At 42.3% G+C, this 17,500-nt stretch overlaps 1 protein-coding gene across 1 annotated transcript in view; it reads right to left on the bottom strand.

The window, feature by feature from the left end:
- raver2 (ribonucleoprotein, PTB-binding 2) overlaps nt 1–17,500 on the bottom strand; it is a 170,022-nt gene that overhangs the window by 34,035 nt on the left and 118,487 nt on the right. The window contains exon 6 of the mRNA XM_062028263.1: nt 7,943–8,063. Within this exon, the coding sequence (XP_061884247.1) occupies nt 7,943–8,063 (121 nt within the window). The remainder of the gene's footprint in view (nt 1–7,942; nt 8,064–17,500) is intronic.

The following is a 17,500-nucleotide window of genomic DNA, read 5'->3' as shown; positions in this document are numbered from 1 at the left end:
TTTTTATCAGCGACCAAAAGTTGCGAACTTTATCGTCGATGTTCTCTACTAAATCCTTTCAGCAAAAATATGGCAATATTGCGAAATGATCAAGTATGACACATAGAATGGACCTGCTATCCCCATTTAAATAAGAAAATCGCATTTCAGTAGGCCTTTAAGCAATGCAACTAACAATGATCATGTATGATGAATTCTTGGTAATGGGGATGTGCCGATCATTCTTGGCCGATTTTCGTGAAAATGCCGATTATGCGATCACAAAATCTGATCCCAGATGACTAACACTTTATCTCTTTTTGGTCCCTTGGCTGACAGAGGCAGTTTGCAGCTAACCTTGTATCTCCATACACAGTGTGGAGTCGCTCCTTTCTGTCAATAATCTTCTATTGCTGAAAATAAACTGCATTTCCTAAAAGTATTATTATCACTGGAGGAAGAGATTAGACATGTTTCAACACAGAGTAAGAACAAGCAAAAAGGCATACTGATCGCTAAACTAGCCCCTAAACTAGCTCGAAACAACACAACATATACAGGAAGTGCTTGGTAAAGTTTAAGAAGTGTAGCTGGAACCACGTTGCAGCAAAAAGTAAGCAGTTGAAAATAAGAAGATTAGGAGTCTAGGGAGAGGATAATATAACAACAACTGAGGATCTTGGTGTGTAGCGGTCAGGCTACACGTAAGGGGAGGGCGGATTGATCCATATACTGGTAGTGTCGATATCAAGGGTAGTATATGATTGATACTAGCGTGATTAAATTGATATTTTTATTTTCACAAAATCATTTGTTGTTGTTTTTAGTGTATAAAAATTCACTGATTAATTCCCTGGACATAGGAGGACTTAGAGGGCAAGACCAAAGGATTTAAATGATAGTAGTTATAGTAGAATGAATAGTAGTTATTTACTTGTATTTAAGTTATTGTGTTCTTCTCAAATGTCTGCATGTAATAAAAGAGAAGACTGGAGTAGTTTATGTATTGTATTAATATTGTTGAACTGTAAATAACGCTCACCCATACCGTATTTTTCGGACTATAAGTCACAGTTTTTTTTCATAGTTTGGCCGGGGGTGCGACTTATACTCAGGAGCGACTTATGTGTGAAATTATTAACACATTACCGTAAAATATCAAATAATATTATTTAGCTCATTCACGTAAGAGACTAGACCGGGGGTCGGCAACCCGCGGCTCTAGAGCCGCATGCGGCTCTTTAGCGCCGCCCTAGTGGCTCTCTGGAGATTTTTCAAAAATGTATGAAGAATGGAAAAAGATGAGGGGAAAAAAAAATATTTTTTTGTTTTAGAATGTTTTCTGTAGGAGGACAAACATGACACAAACCTCGCTAATTGTTATAAATCACACTGTTTATATTAAACATGCTTCACTGATTCGAGTATTTGGCAAGCGCCGTTTTGTCCTACTTATTTTGGCGGTCCTTGAACTCACCGTATAGTTTGTTTACATGTATAACTTTCTCCGACTTTCCAGGACGTGTTTTATGCCACTTTTTCTGTCTCATTTTGTCCACCACACTTTTAACGTTGTGCATGAGTGCACAAAGGTGAGTTTTGTTGATGTTATTGACTTGTGTGGAGTGCTAATCAGACATATTTGGTCACTGCTTGACTGCAAGCTAATCGATGCTAACATGCTATTTAGGCTAGCGATGTGTACATATTGCATCATTATGCCTCATTTGTAGCTATATTTGAGGTCATTTAGTTTCCTTTAAATCCTCTTAATTACATTCATATCTCATGACACATGTAATATGGCTTTTAATTTTTTGCGGCTCCAGACAGATTTGTTTTTGTATTTTTGGTCCAATATGGCTCTTTCAACATTTTGGGTTGCCGAACCCTGGACTAGACGTATAAGATTTCATCGGATTTAGCGATTAGGAGTGACAGATTGTTTGGTAAACGTATAGCACGCCAACTCCTGCTAGTAGAACATCAGCAGGCATCCTGACGTCTGCAAAAGACTGGCAGTTGTTGGTGGACCTTGAAAACCAGCTGAAGTTCCCCAGCCACATCGCAGTCACCACCCTGCGACCAGACATTGTCCTTGTGTCTGAGTCCACCAAACAAGCTGTGCTGCTGGAGCTGACAGTCCCGTGGGAAGATCGCCTGGAAGAAGCCTTCGAGAGGAAGCTCTCCAAGTATGCGGGACTGGTCAGCGACTGTCAACAGGCTGGTTGGAGAGCAAGGTGTTTCCCTGTGGAGGTTGGATGCAGAGGATTTGCAGCCCGTTCCTTGGTCAGAGCCTTCAGCAGTTTGGGTATCGATGGAGAGAGAAAGAGGAGAGCCATCCGCAGTACCACCGAAGCGGCGGAAAGGGCCTCGAGATGGTTGTGGCTCAAAAGAGGAGATCCTTGGAGTCATGGTAGCTAGCGAGCCGTCTGGACACAAGCCGGGGGATTTGATCACCCCCGGTTGGGTCGCTTGGAGGAGGGCGTATGACCAGTTGAGAGACCCGAAACGCCCGGTGAATCCAAGAGGTCACTGAGGATGTGTCCAGACTAAGCATCAGTAGATGTATGTACACAGCGAATACCCTGAGCGATCAGTGACAGCCAGGAAAGACTGGATGACAACCATGAAGAGTGTGGTGACTACTGGAGAGTCAGTGACAGCCCGGAGAGACGGCAACCGGGGCAGAAAGGGTCGGCACCCCAATTTGCATCCTCTGTGAGGAGGAACCCAACCAAGCTACGATGAACCTAAAGGAAAAATACCCCCAGGGGAGCCCGAGAGGGGGGGAGGATGAGCACCCCAGTCGGACGGACTTAACGTTAACAGACCTAGGCAACGGACAAACGACTATGAGCGCGCAGTGTACATGCGGTAAAGTCTGCAAGAACATCCATGGCTTAAAGATCCACCAAGCGAGGAAGAAGTGCCTGATGGGAGCAGAAGCAACACAACGCACAGGTGTTACACCTGGTGAGACGCAGGAGGTGCCAGGCCCGGAGTCACCCCATAGTGCCCAGAACCTCCATGTGTTGCAAACTGCTCCCTCGAGCATCAAGTCTGAACGGAGGCGGATCAAGTGGCCTGCAGCTAGCATGACCTCACTCTGGAAGCAACTCGATGACGATGTCGACCAAATTCTGGAGGCAACGGCGAAGGGAGAAGCCGACGGGAAGCTGCAAGCTATGACAACAATCATTGTCAGCATTGCAGCTGAACGGTTCGGCGAGGAGGAGAAGAGAAGCTCCGGAACCACGTACTCAAAGAACCACAGAGCTATAAGGATCCATAACATTAGGCAGGAGATGAAAGCGCTGAAGTTCCAGTACAAGGCGGCAGGACATGAGGAACGCACTGGCCTGGCCCAGCTGATGTGCATCCTTCGTAAAAAGATCAGAATTCTCCGTCGGGCAGAGTGGCATCGGAGGCGGCGACGCGAGAGGGCACGTAAACGTGCTGCTTTCATCGCTAACCCCTTCAAGTTCACGAAGGATTTGCTGGGACAGAAGCGCAGTGGCAAACTGGCCTCCTCGCAGGAAGACATAGATCAACATCTGAAGCAGACGTACAGTGACCCCGCAAGAGAGCAGGAGTTGGGAGAGTGTAACAACCTCATAGACCCCCCTGAACCAGAATTGCAGTTTGATATGTCGGAGCTGCAGCTAAAGGAAGTCAGGGAGGTTGTCCACAGAGCGAGGGCAAGCTCTGCACCGGGTCCGAGCGGCACTTCATACAAAGTGTATAAGAACTGTCCCAAACTCCTGCAGCGACTGTGGAAAATCCTGCGAGTCTTCTGGAGAAGGGGGAGGATCCCTGAGCAATGGCGAGTGGCGGAAGGGGTATGGATCCCAAAGGAGGAAAACTCCACTCAGCTGGACCAGTTCCGCATCATCTCCCTGCTGTGCGTTGAGGCAAAGGTTTTCTTCAGCGCTGTTTCCAAACGACTGTGTACCTACCTGGCAAAGAACACCTACATCGATACATCTGTCCAGAAAGGCGGCATTTCAGGAATGTCAGGATGTATGGAGCATACCGGTGTGGTGACGCAGCTCATTCGGGAGGCTCGAGAGAACAAGGGCAACCTATCAGTACTGTGGCTTGACCTGGCAAACGCATTCGGCTCCATTCCGCACAAGCTCGTTCAACTCACTCTGATGAAACATCATGTACCCAGCAGGTGTAGAGACCTCATTGCTGATTACTACAGCAATTTCAGGATGAGGGTCTCTTCCGGACCAACAACATCCAGTTGGCACAAAGTGGAGATTGGTATTATCACAGGGTGTACTATCTCTGTGACACTGTTCTCACTAGCCATGAACATGCTCACCAAGTCTGCTGAGCCAGAGTGCAGAGGGCCCCGCACAAATTCCGGACAAAGGCAACCACCCATCAGGGCATTCATGGATGACCTCACAGTCATGACAGAATCAGTTCCAGGCTGCCGTTGGATTCTGAATGGACTTGAAAAGTTGGTGGAGTGGGCCCGGATGCGTTTCAAACCCGCCAAATCCAGATCAATGGTGCTGAAGAAGGGGAAGGTGGAGGACAAGTTCCGGTTTAACATCACAGGCACGGCCATTCCAACAATCTCAGAGAAGCCAGTCAAGAGCTTGGGCAAGGTTTTTGACTGCTCTTTGAGAGACACAACCTCCATCCAGTCGACATGCGCTGAGTTGGATGGCTGGCTGAAATCCGTGGACAAGTCAGGCTTACCTGGGAAGTTTAAAGCCTGGATTTACCAGCATGGCATTCTTCCCAGGATCCTGTGGCCCCTCCTCATCTACTCGTTCCCCATCTCGACAGTTGAGATCCTAGAACGGAGGGTCAGCAACCACCTCCGGAGATGGCTGGGACTACCTAAGAGCCTGAGTAGCATTGCACTCTACGGGAACAGCAACAAACTGCAGTTGCCTTTCAAATCCTTGGAGGAGGAATTTAAGGTAACTAGAGCCAGAGAAGTGGTACAGTACAGGGACTCAAGTGATCCGAAGGTGGCCAAAGCAGGGATCCAAGTGAGGACTGGCAGGAAATGGAGGGCAGAGGAAGCAGTTCAAGAGGCAGATGCAAGGCTGCGACACAGGAGCCTGGTTGGAGCAGTCACACGGGGTCGAGCTGGGCTAGGATTCTTTCCAACTCCCCAACTGAACACTAGGGGGAAAGAAGGCCGACGTCTTGTTCAGGATGAGGTGAGAGCGGCAGTGGAGGAAACAAGAACCTGCAAGGCTGTTGGAATGAAGCAACAGGGAGCTTGGACAAGATGGGACAATGCGGTTGAGAGGAGAGTGACCTGGGCTGAGATTTGGAAAGCCGAGCCGCAACGCATCAAATTTCTTATCCAGGCAGTGTATGATGTGCTCCCAAGCCCTTCAAACCTGCACACATGGGGCATAGCAGAGACACCAGCATGCCCACTGTGCTCCAAGCGAGGAACCCTGGAACATATCCTCAGTTGCTGTACAAGGGCACTTGGAGATGGAAGGTACAGGTGGAGGCATGACCAAGTCCTTAAGACCATCGCTGAAGCCATTAGCACAGGACTGGCATTGGCAAAACAGTTCCACCCCTCCAAGAAAACCATCGCCTTTGTCAGAGCTGGGGACACGCCAACTCCTGCTAGTAGAACATCAGCAGGCATCCTGACGTCTGCAAAAGACTGGCAGTTGTTGGTGGACCTTGAAAACCAGCTGAAGTTCCCCAGCCACATCGCAGTCACCACCCTGCGACCAGACATTGTCCTTGTGTCTGAGTCCACCAAACAAGCTGTGCTGCTGGAGCTGACAGTCCCGTGGGAAGATCGCCTGGAAGAAGCCTTCGAGAGGAAGCTCTCCAAGTATGCGGGACTGGTCAGCGACTGTCAACAGGCTGGTTGGAGAGCAAGGTGTTTCCCTGTGGAGGTTGGATGCAGAGGATTTGCAGCCCGTTCCTTGGTCAGAGCCTTCAGCAGTTTGGGTATCGATGGAGAGAGAAAGAGGAGAGCCATCCGCAGTACCACCGAAGCGGCGGAAAGGGCCTCGAGATGGTTGTGGCTCAAAAGAGGAGATCCTTGGAGTCATGGTAGCTAGCGAGCCGTCTGGACACAAGCCGGGGGATTTGATCACCCCCGGTTGGGTCGCTTGGAGGAGGGCGTATGACCAGTTGAGAGACCCGAAACGCCCGGTGAATCCAAGAGGTCACTGAGGATGTGTCCAGACTAAGCATCAGTAGATGTATGTACACAGAGTATATGTTATAGTTATTTGAATGACTCTTACCATAATATGTTACGTTAACATACCAGGCACGTTCTCAGTTGGTTATTTATGCGTCATATAACGTACACTTATTCAGCCTGTTGTTCACTATTCTTTATTTATTTTAAATTGCCTTTCAAATGTCTATTCTTGGTGTTGGATTTTATCAAATAAATTTCCCCCAAAAATGCGACTTATACTCCAGTGCGACTTATTCTCCGAAAAATACGGTAAATTAATTTAAAAAAATACAGTTAATACATGTGAACGGTATCTGGCGAGCTCACATATGGATAATCGTAATTGGGATTGGTAGCATAAAACCCTGACTGGAACATGTCTACCAGGTAGCATACAAAAATAGAAGACAATTAATATGTATTTAGTGTAACACTACACATTACATGTATAGTTTAAATTAAAAAGCACGCAGGGAGTTTTACTGTACCTAAAAACCATCAACAAAATAAATTACCAGAAAGGTTAGTCTAAAACCTGAAAGGAATTAAACTGGCCATTAAAACCAGAGAGCAACTGGTAGACGTAAGATGCTAATTGTACGTAAAATAATAGCCATGTCTTATGCTTGGTACTTTTAGAACAGCGTTTATCGCTCCTGATGGAACTAATTGCTTGTATTCTGTCAAGCGACTTCTTCCTGTAAGTGAAAACAAGCCGTGGTCAACCAAGCCAAGAAAGCTGTTGTCTAGCAAGCAGCACGCAAACTATCCGAGTATGCAAGGGCTCTAGATCTTCGTGCAAAATGTAGATGCGAGCAACAAATCCAACTATGCAATGGAATAGATCCCTATACTTTATTATTTTTTTAGTTCTCGAGAGATATCGAGGATTATCGGTGGAGTTCCCAGACATACTGAACTATCTTGTGCCAATGCCGTCGTCATTTCACATGACAAAACAGATCAAAACTTGAAAAAAGCATGGCGGTCTCCCACTTCTTTGTGTGTGGCTGGGTCAAGGAAATTGGTATCAAGACTATACCAGATAAATATGCATTGTTTTTGCTCGGGTAAGGTTGCATTTCATGATTCAACTACGCATCTTGCGTCCATGCAAACAAACTAGCTGCTCGACACCCGTGACTGCATATCCATTTAACAAACAAACAAATACTGAATCATCACCATAGTTGATTTTTTTTTTGTTGTCATATGTACTCTGACACATTTGTGTACAAAATAAACAAGAGGGGAGATGTCGAAGTATTTTCCCTGACATCTTTGACTCTGACTTTTGTGTTTCGGTTTTTAAAAAATAAAATACAAATAATATTAAGATAATACTTCTAATTGAAATACTAAACAAGTAAAGTATATTAAAAATATATCAAACAAACCTATAATGAAGTAGTCACGGCAAATTTGTGCGTTCTTTGACTGTGCTCCCTAAGTTGGACTGGACTGCGTGCATCTTTTGTAAAATCTTGCACTCTTCCGCCCTTCTTGATTACCTCTCGAGAAACTCTAAAGTAAGGTTTATCCTTTTCTCGATTTGAGCAGTTTGTACAGCCAAAAACAACACAAGCATACGGCATTTTTCTTCGAGAAAGGCTAAATGTCACCTATTACTCATTGAGAACAGATGCTGCTTGACCACCACGCATATTCAATGAGCCGGACGTGACGTCATGTAAATCCCAGCAATAGGAGTTGTGTGTTGTATTTGTACAAACTTATGTCACTGAAACATCAATATAAGACTCTCACCTCCTCTTTTCCCAGTGTAAAAAGGTCTCATGAGGATTTGCAAGGCTGCAGGATTTGTCATACTGGTCAACAGCTGAGCTAGGTTGGGCTCTGGTAGCAGCCCCTTCCTGTTACTTAGAATCTGCAGGAAGACAACAAAATAAAGATATTAAATCAAAAAGGTAGAAGATAAAGCCATGATTTTGTTTGATCTTATGCCTTGTGGCTATTGTAATGATTACGCTCATTTACATCATCAGGACATGTCGGCCACGTCAGCAGAGAGGAGTAAAACTGGGTAAAAACAAAACACAGAGCTTGAGGCAGAAACAGGAGACATAAGAAGGTGAAAAAATGAGACAAGAGGAGAGGTGCACGAAAAAGTATGATGTGCTTTAGATATGCACGGGTACCAAATTTGGTACTTTTATAGGTACCAACCAAAGTTCATCAATAGTTCACGTTGAATCAAACAATGCCATATTTTGGTACCTTTGTTGCACGTCAAGTCCGGTTGCAAACTCACAACGGTGCAAGCACTTGGTCGGGATACAAACAGTCAAGCATTCAGAGTGGACTCAACCAGATTGCTTCGAGGTAATGTTACAATTTTCTATGCCAAAATAGCAAAAGGAAGGCGCTTAAATACTTTTAAGCGCCTTCCTTTTGCTTTTTTCAAATCTTTTATTTTTAACACCTTTCAAATCTTTTTCACTAAGGCTCCACTTTTCAAAATGCGTTAGCTCAATACTAATTTACTTGCCATAGACATGCTAAAGGATAAACCTTACTTTAGAGTTTCTCGAGAGGTAATCAAGAAGGGCGGAAGAGTGCAAGATTTTACAAAAGATGCACGCAGTCCAGCATTAACGATTTTACATGACGACTTAAAATATAATATATAAAACAGCTGGTGTGTAATGCATACCAGTTTTCCACATATAAACAGTTTGTATAACAAAAGAAAAGACTGGCAGATTAAACTTAGTCTAAAACTACTTCCAGATGATGTACTTATGTGGTCATTAAATTTGCATATTGGCCACGACCTACTCCCAAAGAGTGAATCAAAAACAAGAAAAGCGAAACACATATGTTTAGAACTTCCAATTAACTTCCTTTTTTCGCTTCTGTCGCTAGTCGCTTTTTTGGTGAGAAAAGAAAGTAGAGGGGTCTGTCTGTCTGAACTATAGCGACAACATCACTAAGTTGGCAACACTGATTCCTCCTTTTCTGTCTTCTTGTTTTTTGGCAGACCACATGCTTTATTATAAATAATAATAAATAATTACAGGTGTAATTAGGGCCTCACTGGGACGATCTGTCACATTCACGTCGGGTTGTGGTTCCTTGGTTGGTGTTTGTTTCCTTTCAGCGCTCTTATTTTGGTTCCATTTCCTGCTTGGCTCCTTGAGTGCAGTTTCCCCTCACCTGCCGCTGATTGGCAGCCTGGCCACATCTGTTGTCAATCAGCTGGCTGCTATTTATGACTGCCTCGCCCTCCAGTCAGATTGTTTGCTGTCTCCTGTTATCCTGGTTTCCTGGTACCCCGTTTCCTGGTTTCTGTTATCATGTCTCCGGTTATCCTTAAAGTCATGTTTTCCTGCGCTACGCCTGCCATCTCTGCATCTTGAGGTTCACCACCAACAGACTATGACAGAATCATTGAGCCAAATACGAACTCCTCAGAGAGTTGGTGGGCTGTCTGGAAGAAACAAATGGCAGCTCGGGAGAAAGCCTCCAACGAGAAGTGTGCCCGCATGGTCTCCTTGATGGACAAGTTCTATGGCTTGATTGCGGTACGGACTGGTTTTTCGGCTCCCTGTCGTCTGTTCCAGGGTGGCGGCCAGAGTCGACAGGACCCGCTACCCCCCAGGTGCCTCCCCGCTCCCTCAGCGTTTCTTGTGATGTCTGGGATCCGTCCCTTTCCTGCTTGGCTCCCTGAGTGCTGTTTCCCCACACCTGCCACTGATTGGCAGCCTGGCCACACCTGTTGTCAATCAGCTGGCTGCTATTTATGCCTGCCTCGCCCTGCAGCCAGGGCTCGATGATTGTTTGCTGTCTCCTGTTATCCTGGTTCCTGTTATCCTATTAAAGTCATGTTTTCCTGAGCTACACCTGCCATCTCTGCATCTTGGGGTTCACCACCGACAGATTATGACACTCACAATTCGAACTGATTACGACTCAGACTGCTACAATTCGATTATCAAATGATCCCCAAAGAGGATTTCTTTTAAACAAGGCATTTGTCAGCATCTATTAGGTAAGCACACATGAGCTTGCACAACATTTAGTGCCAGAGGTCCCAGGTTTAGCCCAATGATTACAACAAAAACAAGGATACGTAATGTAATGTAAATATAATAGCATATAAACAGAGTAGGTTATAAAAGCGTAGGTTAACAGGAATAGTTTATAAATTGTACAGAATAAATAGAGAAATAAAATATATTGTAATCTTGTGGTACAAGTAAAATGTAAAAAACAAAAGACAGCAATCCAAACCAAACAAAAGCCCAGCTCAGCACATTTGGGGCATGTAAGCAAAGTGATTTACCTCCATTATCTTTCATTTGTATCAGAACAAAAAACTGTTCTTCTTACAGAAAGTTCTTTTATAAATAAGACTTCTTATAACTACAATTTTCAGTTTTCACTAATTTAGAATTTATTTACAAACAGGAACAAGCGGTAAAAAATTAATGGATGGATGGATGTAATAAGAATCAAATTATTAAAATGAACATTTTCAACATTTTGCACAGATTTCTGTAGGTTTTAATACAGCCCACCCCTAAAACCACCGCCACGGCCAATTTATGATTGTGTTTTTGTTGTTTAGCTATCACGGAAAGTAATTTATTTTTTAACATTTTTTCATTGATATTAATCGCTGCCGCTGTATTATCACACCCTTAGTACAGGTTCATAGGTATGTGCGAGGGCAAGTAGAGCCAAATCTATTTGAGGTGTTCATTGACATCACTTTATGTAGAAAAACTGTCAAGCAAGGTGCTACACACATTAGATATGAAAACACAAAGTGATTGGTGCACACGGTTGTCAAGATGGGAGTAATGTTAAATATTCGATCTAAGTTAGCGAATATTGTAATAGACCCTGAAAAAATTGATCCGATTATGACGTGAATTTTCATGCATCACCTAAATCGGAATACTTTACTTTGTCATGCGAAGCACATAGCGTAAACGGAAAAGTGTGTTATTTAACGAGTTTGCTCACTGCAGGTGCTGAAAAAGCAGTGACTTCCGCTGTAAACAAACATGGCTTTGAGCATTTCTGCTTGTCTGACATTGTCACGGTATTTATCATGTTTTTCTTCTGTTCACTACTTTTGTTTTACCTCTCTTTTTTAAATTAAGCTGTTCTTTGCCATTTATGTTGTGATTATGTATGGGTTGCCGCGCGTCTTCATGTTACCACATTCTGCGTATGTGTGTGAGGCTAGCAGTTAGCACTTGGAGTAGCTGTAAGGTCATGAATAAAACAGCTCGTTGAGACGACAACTGGATCACTCGTGTTTACATGAAACATTTTTATACCGGTTAGGCTTTTAAACCGATTATTTGTGTCCATGTGCACATAGCTAGTGCTAGTGTCTCCCATCACCCCTCGATTGGACCATCTCATTGCAAAGAAACAAGGGCTAATTCAGCGTTATGGTGAGTTGTATTTTTTAATGCATTTAATTTCGCTGTATTTATCTGCCACACGTGGAAGGCCGGTATGTGAGAAATAATGCCGACCATAAACCGGTCCCTGGTTCAAAAAAGGTTGGGGACCCCTGTCTTACAGCATGTTTTTGTGTCAACAAAAAAGAGGAAGAAAGAGAGTGTATTGGTCAAGGGAAAAGAGGACAAAGAAGAAGAGTTCTCTCATTTGAATTATTTATTTTGGAGAAAATGCCAGCACGCATCAGTCTGCTTGGCTACTGGCATAAAATCCAGACACATGTCCACCCACACACACACACGCACGCACGCACACACACACACACTTTCACAGGCTAGGGAAGTAAGGAAGCTGTGAAGAAGGGAAGGCGAGAGGGACTGCGTAAGGAGGCGGAGACAGCCATCTGGTGCTTGGCGTTCAAAATCACATTGCCTAAGTAAAGAAATAAGAGAATCGCCTCAGAGGAGAGCTCTAGCTGAGAGTGGATGCTGATCTCTTTCTGGATGTCACATGTTTGTTTTGTCTTTGTACACAATCACTAAAATAAACCTGAGGCAGCCTTGGGGTACTTGACTGACGCCACAACTGTCAATCCATTGTACCCATGAGTGCCATGAGCCCAAGTGTCTGGCTGTCTTTGCCAAGAGTCCAACATTTCTGGCTAATTTCATGCTGGTATAAATGCATGGTTTCACAGTACTGCTGCGGGCGAGTAGCAAGCGGTGTTTAGGAAGCAACTTACAAGAACATCTCTTTTTTAGCAGGGATGCCCAAAGTGGGGCCCATGGGGCAAATTTGGCCCGTCGTGTCATTTTGTTTGGCCCGTTATAAGCTGTCTACCAAATGTAATACATATTCATACTGACCTCTTTTAGGCTGCACAATCATTGAATGCATGTCCGGAAGACTACACTGTGAAAAAGTCTGTTGATTTTACCCTAAAAACCAGGCAGCTCAGTCGCTAGAAATGTACTCTAAATCATCAATGGTACCATATTTACATTTACAGTAATGCCCTATAAAAACAGGGAATCTAGATTTTACGATAAACAAGTAGCCGCTCAGTCGCTAGAATTTTGCGGTAAACATAACAGTGGTACTATTCAACGTATGCTATAGAGTAATGCACTGTAAAAAATGGCCATGGATTTTACGGTAAAAACTGTCAGCTCAGTCACCAGAATTTTAATGTAAAAACAATAGTGGTACTGTTTTTTTCAATTTGCAGTAATGTAGTGTAAAAACCACAATAATTGTTACAGTGAAATACTGGTGACTGAGCTGCCAGTTTGTTTTTTTTAATCGTAAAATCTATGGATTTTTTAGGAACTAGTTACATTTGAATTTAAGAATTTAAGTTGTGACTTTTTGACACGCTATGGAAAAGGATAATCTTGGTCACCGTGCTTCGCCCAAGTCCTATAATGAAAACCTAAATGCTTCGAAATTTTTCACCCTCATACGTCTAATCTGTCTGGGTAAAGTTTGAAAGATGAAATATCTAGGAGGTTATGGGACAACACCTGGAAAGAGCGAAAATATGCAGGAAATGACATTTTGAATGTTTTAATGTTAAAACTAAGATGTAGAGTTGCATGTTAACTGAATTAGGCACATTACTTACATTAATATATAGCGGTATGAGGCTAAATTCCTCACTCATGGTGCTGTTGCATGGTAAAAATCGCTATTTGGCCCACAGACCATTGGCAAACTTAAAAACGGCAAAACATTTTTTAGCAAAAGCTTCAGTTTTGTTGCTTTTGTTTGAGAAGTTACAGTTTTTCAAATGTATGTGCACAGGACTGGTCCGTATTCCCCAAAAACTCATTACAATAAATATGTTCATATCATTCGATTTCGAGTAAGATCTTTTTTTTTTTTGTAAGCACATACAAGCATCTGTACTAACAACTAAAGAAGTTAGTTCAAAATTGTTTTAGCATACTGGGTAAATAACAAAAGAAAGTGGCTTTGAGATGGTCTATAAAACAAAATATATATAGATAGATATACACTACCGTTCAAAAGTTTGGGGTCACCCAAACAATTTTGTGGAATAGCCTTCATTTCTAAGAACAAGAATAGACTGTCGAGTTTCAGATGAAAGTTCTCTTTTTCTGGCCATTTTGAGCGTTTAATTGACCCCACAAATGTGATGCTTCATAAACTCAATCTGCTCAAAGGAAGGTCAGTTTTGTAGCTTCTGTAACGAGCTAAACTGTTTTCAGATGTGTGAACATGATTGCACAAGGGTTTTCTAATCATCAATTAGCCTTCTGAGCCAATGAGCAAACACATTGTACCATTAGAACACTGGAGTGATAGTTGCTGGAAATGGGCCTCTATACACCTATGTAGATATTGCACCAAAAAACAGACATTTGCAGCTAGAATAGTCATTTACCACATTAGCAATGTATAGAGTGTATTTCTTTAAAGTTAAGACTAGTTTAAAGTTATCTTCATTGAAAAGTACAGTGCTTTTCCTTAAAAAATAAGGACATTTCAATGTGACCCCAAACTTTTGAACGGTAGTGTATAAAGAACCACCATTACATGTTATGTAGACCACAAGGAAGTGTTTTTAAATGTAGAAAATCATAATATGACCCCATTAAGTAAAAGAAAGCCAACATAATGATGTGCCAGATATTATTTCAATACTGGTGGCCAAACCTAAGTATAAGAAGCTGTCAAGCTATTATTCATTCACCAATAAAGATATTTACACTATTGCATCAGTGGTCACGTCCACTACAGCCAACTGGCTAGCATTAGCAGAAGTAGCACCATGTTTTTTACACATCTTTTGGGTGACACGTAGTCATCAAATCTGGAAAAAACAACAACAACAAAAACAACACATTACCTGACCCGTAGAAGTATTTGGAAAATAATCAGCTCTCTAGTGTGGAGTTAATTTTGTATTTTTTTGGCACGTGTGTTTGAGGTGGCCGCTTCGATATTTGAGTCAAAGTGTCCGAGAGGCAGGCAGAGAGTTGGCCAAAGAAGGGTGCAGGACTGCCAACTAAAGGTGAGTGTTTTGTGAAGTGCACACATTGAGTCCCATTACGTCAATTTCCGTGACTTTCAGTGTGTAATAGTAGATAGCGTTTTTATTGGCCAATTCCGTGATTCTGTCCGCTATCATAGGGCCCTAGATAAGTCCAAGTCACAGCTAACATTTATTCCCCTCCCCTCTGCTGCGCATTGAGCTCCAAAGTTGGTCATTGTAATCATAATCTAGGATTCTGTTTACTTCTGCGGTACCTTGAAACTGGATGTGGAACGGGAGAAAGTACACTCTGATTGACTATTGTCACAGATATTTCCGCAGTGTTTGATCAAATTAATATATACTCAAAGCTAAGGATGTAATGGTATCAACATTTCATGGTACGATATTATTGTGGTATATGTAAATAAATGATAAATGGGTTATACTTGTATAGCGCTTTTCTACCTTCAAGGTACTCAAAGCGCTTTGACAGTATTTCCACATTCATCCATTCACACACACATTCACACACTGATGGCGGGAGCTGCCATGCAAGGCGCTAACCAGCAGCCATCAGGAGCAAGGGCACAACGGACGTGGCTAGGATGGTAGAAGGTGGGGATTGAACCCCAGTAACCAGCAACCCTCCGATTTCTGGCACAGCCACTCTACCAACTTCGCCACGCCGTCCCCCCCAAAAAAGACTTAAAAATGTTATAGTGTGTTACATGAAGAGGCAAGTATGTTTAGGATAAACACATTTACTATAATTGAACACAAACATAATGCTCAAATGTTGTAATCATACTACAAACATGTATTTTGAAGTGCAAAGAATTGTGCAGGAACAAATAATAAAAACAACTTACTGTCGAGTGTCTTTAAAGTGATATTGTAAACATTCAATGTTAAAACAATAATGTTCACTTTGGTGTCTTTCAACTTTTACTTTTTGAGAAGCAGTGTCCTCCACAGTGGACATGTTTATATCAGTCTAGAAAAAGCTGTTTCTCAAAAAAGTTAACTAACAATTTAACTTTTAATAGTGTAAATACCTCACAAATTGATGTTTGACTTTGCTGGCTTCAAATGTATTTTCTGGGTGATGGTTTCTGAGGTGGCGACTTGTCCAGGGCGTATCTTGCCTTCCGCCCGAGTGTAGCTCGATAGGCTCCACTTGTAAACATGTTAGCATATTTGCTAATGCTAATGACGCTAGCTAGATCACAATACGATAACACGTACAAATATGCATGAAATCACTACTATCAAACATGAGATGGTTTAATAAGTATGAATTGTTTTAGTTATATTGTAAAACTTACAAACGTTGTTCAGATGCATTAAGAAACCATAGGAGTAGAAACGCTGTGGACGACTAGAAGACGGAACGGCACTTGTACTTCCGGTGCAAAGCACTAAACAGAAGGAAATACTGAGGATGTTCAACTAGCAGCACCTGCAGTGAGAGAACTCATCCAAAAGATGACGTCATAGTGCAAACAATTACACACCTTTTGAGTGCCAGTTGGGTGTTTTCCGAAAATCATTTATTGAATACAAAAACATTATGGCTGTTGGCGACGAAAAATCCATAAATTAGGCGCACAGTATTAAAAATTTAAAAAGTAGCGGCTTATAGTCCGAAAAATACAGTATTTGCATCTACAGATCCAGGAAGTCAAGGGCATTTCAACCTTTTCCACAAATATTTGGAACTTTTGTTTTGCATGCAGGCGGGCTAACATGTTGGTCTGTATTAAGAAAATGTTGTCAGATGTTGCATGCTGTGAAGAAGTTTATTTCAGGCGGCAGGAGACAGTAGGGGAGCCTACTCAGACTATAGAGCTCTAATTATCATGTCAGGGCTTCACTGTCACATTGCTGTGTTGGAGGGGAAACCACAGCTACAGGGTCTTTTTCATGTGCGTATCGTGTCATACATCCTTGCATCTGAACACGCGACTGTGAGCTAACCACACTGCATTGGAAGAAATCAGAAAGAGCTGTGAGAATGTGTCCAACTTCTGCTTCTCACTTCAAAAAAGGCCACAGCGACACAGAGTTCACTATCGCCATCATTGCTCGTCTATGACGTGCGATTGTTGTATATTTCTAGGGGACGCGTTAAGTGTTTGTGTGATTATTACTAAGATGCAGCAGAAAAATGATCGATCTGGAGCAAAAAAGCAAAATGAGGTGAAACATTCAATCATTTGTTTACATCTTCTATATCAGGGGTCGCCAACCCGTCGATTGTGATCTACAAGTCAATCAATCTTTGGGACCCTACCGGTCGATCACGAAAATATTAGGAAAAAAAAAGTATCACACCCCCAGAGAGTGACCAACAGACTTATGTATTTATTTATTTACAGACATAATTTAATATTATTATTCCTTTAATATTATTATGACATTATTGTTCCTTTTGTTAATGTCAGAGTCCGTTCTGCAAAAAGGTCATCCCTAGAAGCGTACATCTTATGGATAGGGACCCACAGTTAAAATACACATCATCATATAATATACGAAATACAGTACAATACAATTCATTTCAAAATCTACCCACCCGATACTCATTTCCAATTTCATACGAACCTACCAACAGGTTGACATTTATAGAGAAGGAAGCTTTAAATCCACCAAATCAGTCTTGATATCTTATTATTCAAATTTGAAATAAAAAAATTGCATCTTGAAGATTTGCGATAATCTTATTATACATACAGAGGTCAAGACCAAAATTATGCGACTAATGTGAAACCCTCAGCCATGGGTGTGCTACATATACTAAGCAAATACATTTAGCTTAAAATGCTTTTTAAATATGTTTAAAGAATGTAATTCTTTTAAAGGGCTATTAATCTCATTCCAGATCA

The sequence above is a fragment of the Entelurus aequoreus genome, linkage group LG19 (assembly GCF_033978785.1).
Source record: "Entelurus aequoreus isolate RoL-2023_Sb linkage group LG19, RoL_Eaeq_v1.1, whole genome shotgun sequence".
In the NCBI taxonomy this organism is placed as follows: Eukaryota; Metazoa; Chordata; class Actinopteri; order Syngnathiformes; family Syngnathidae; genus Entelurus; species Entelurus aequoreus.
This window is presented reverse-complemented; position numbering and strand designations above follow the sequence as displayed.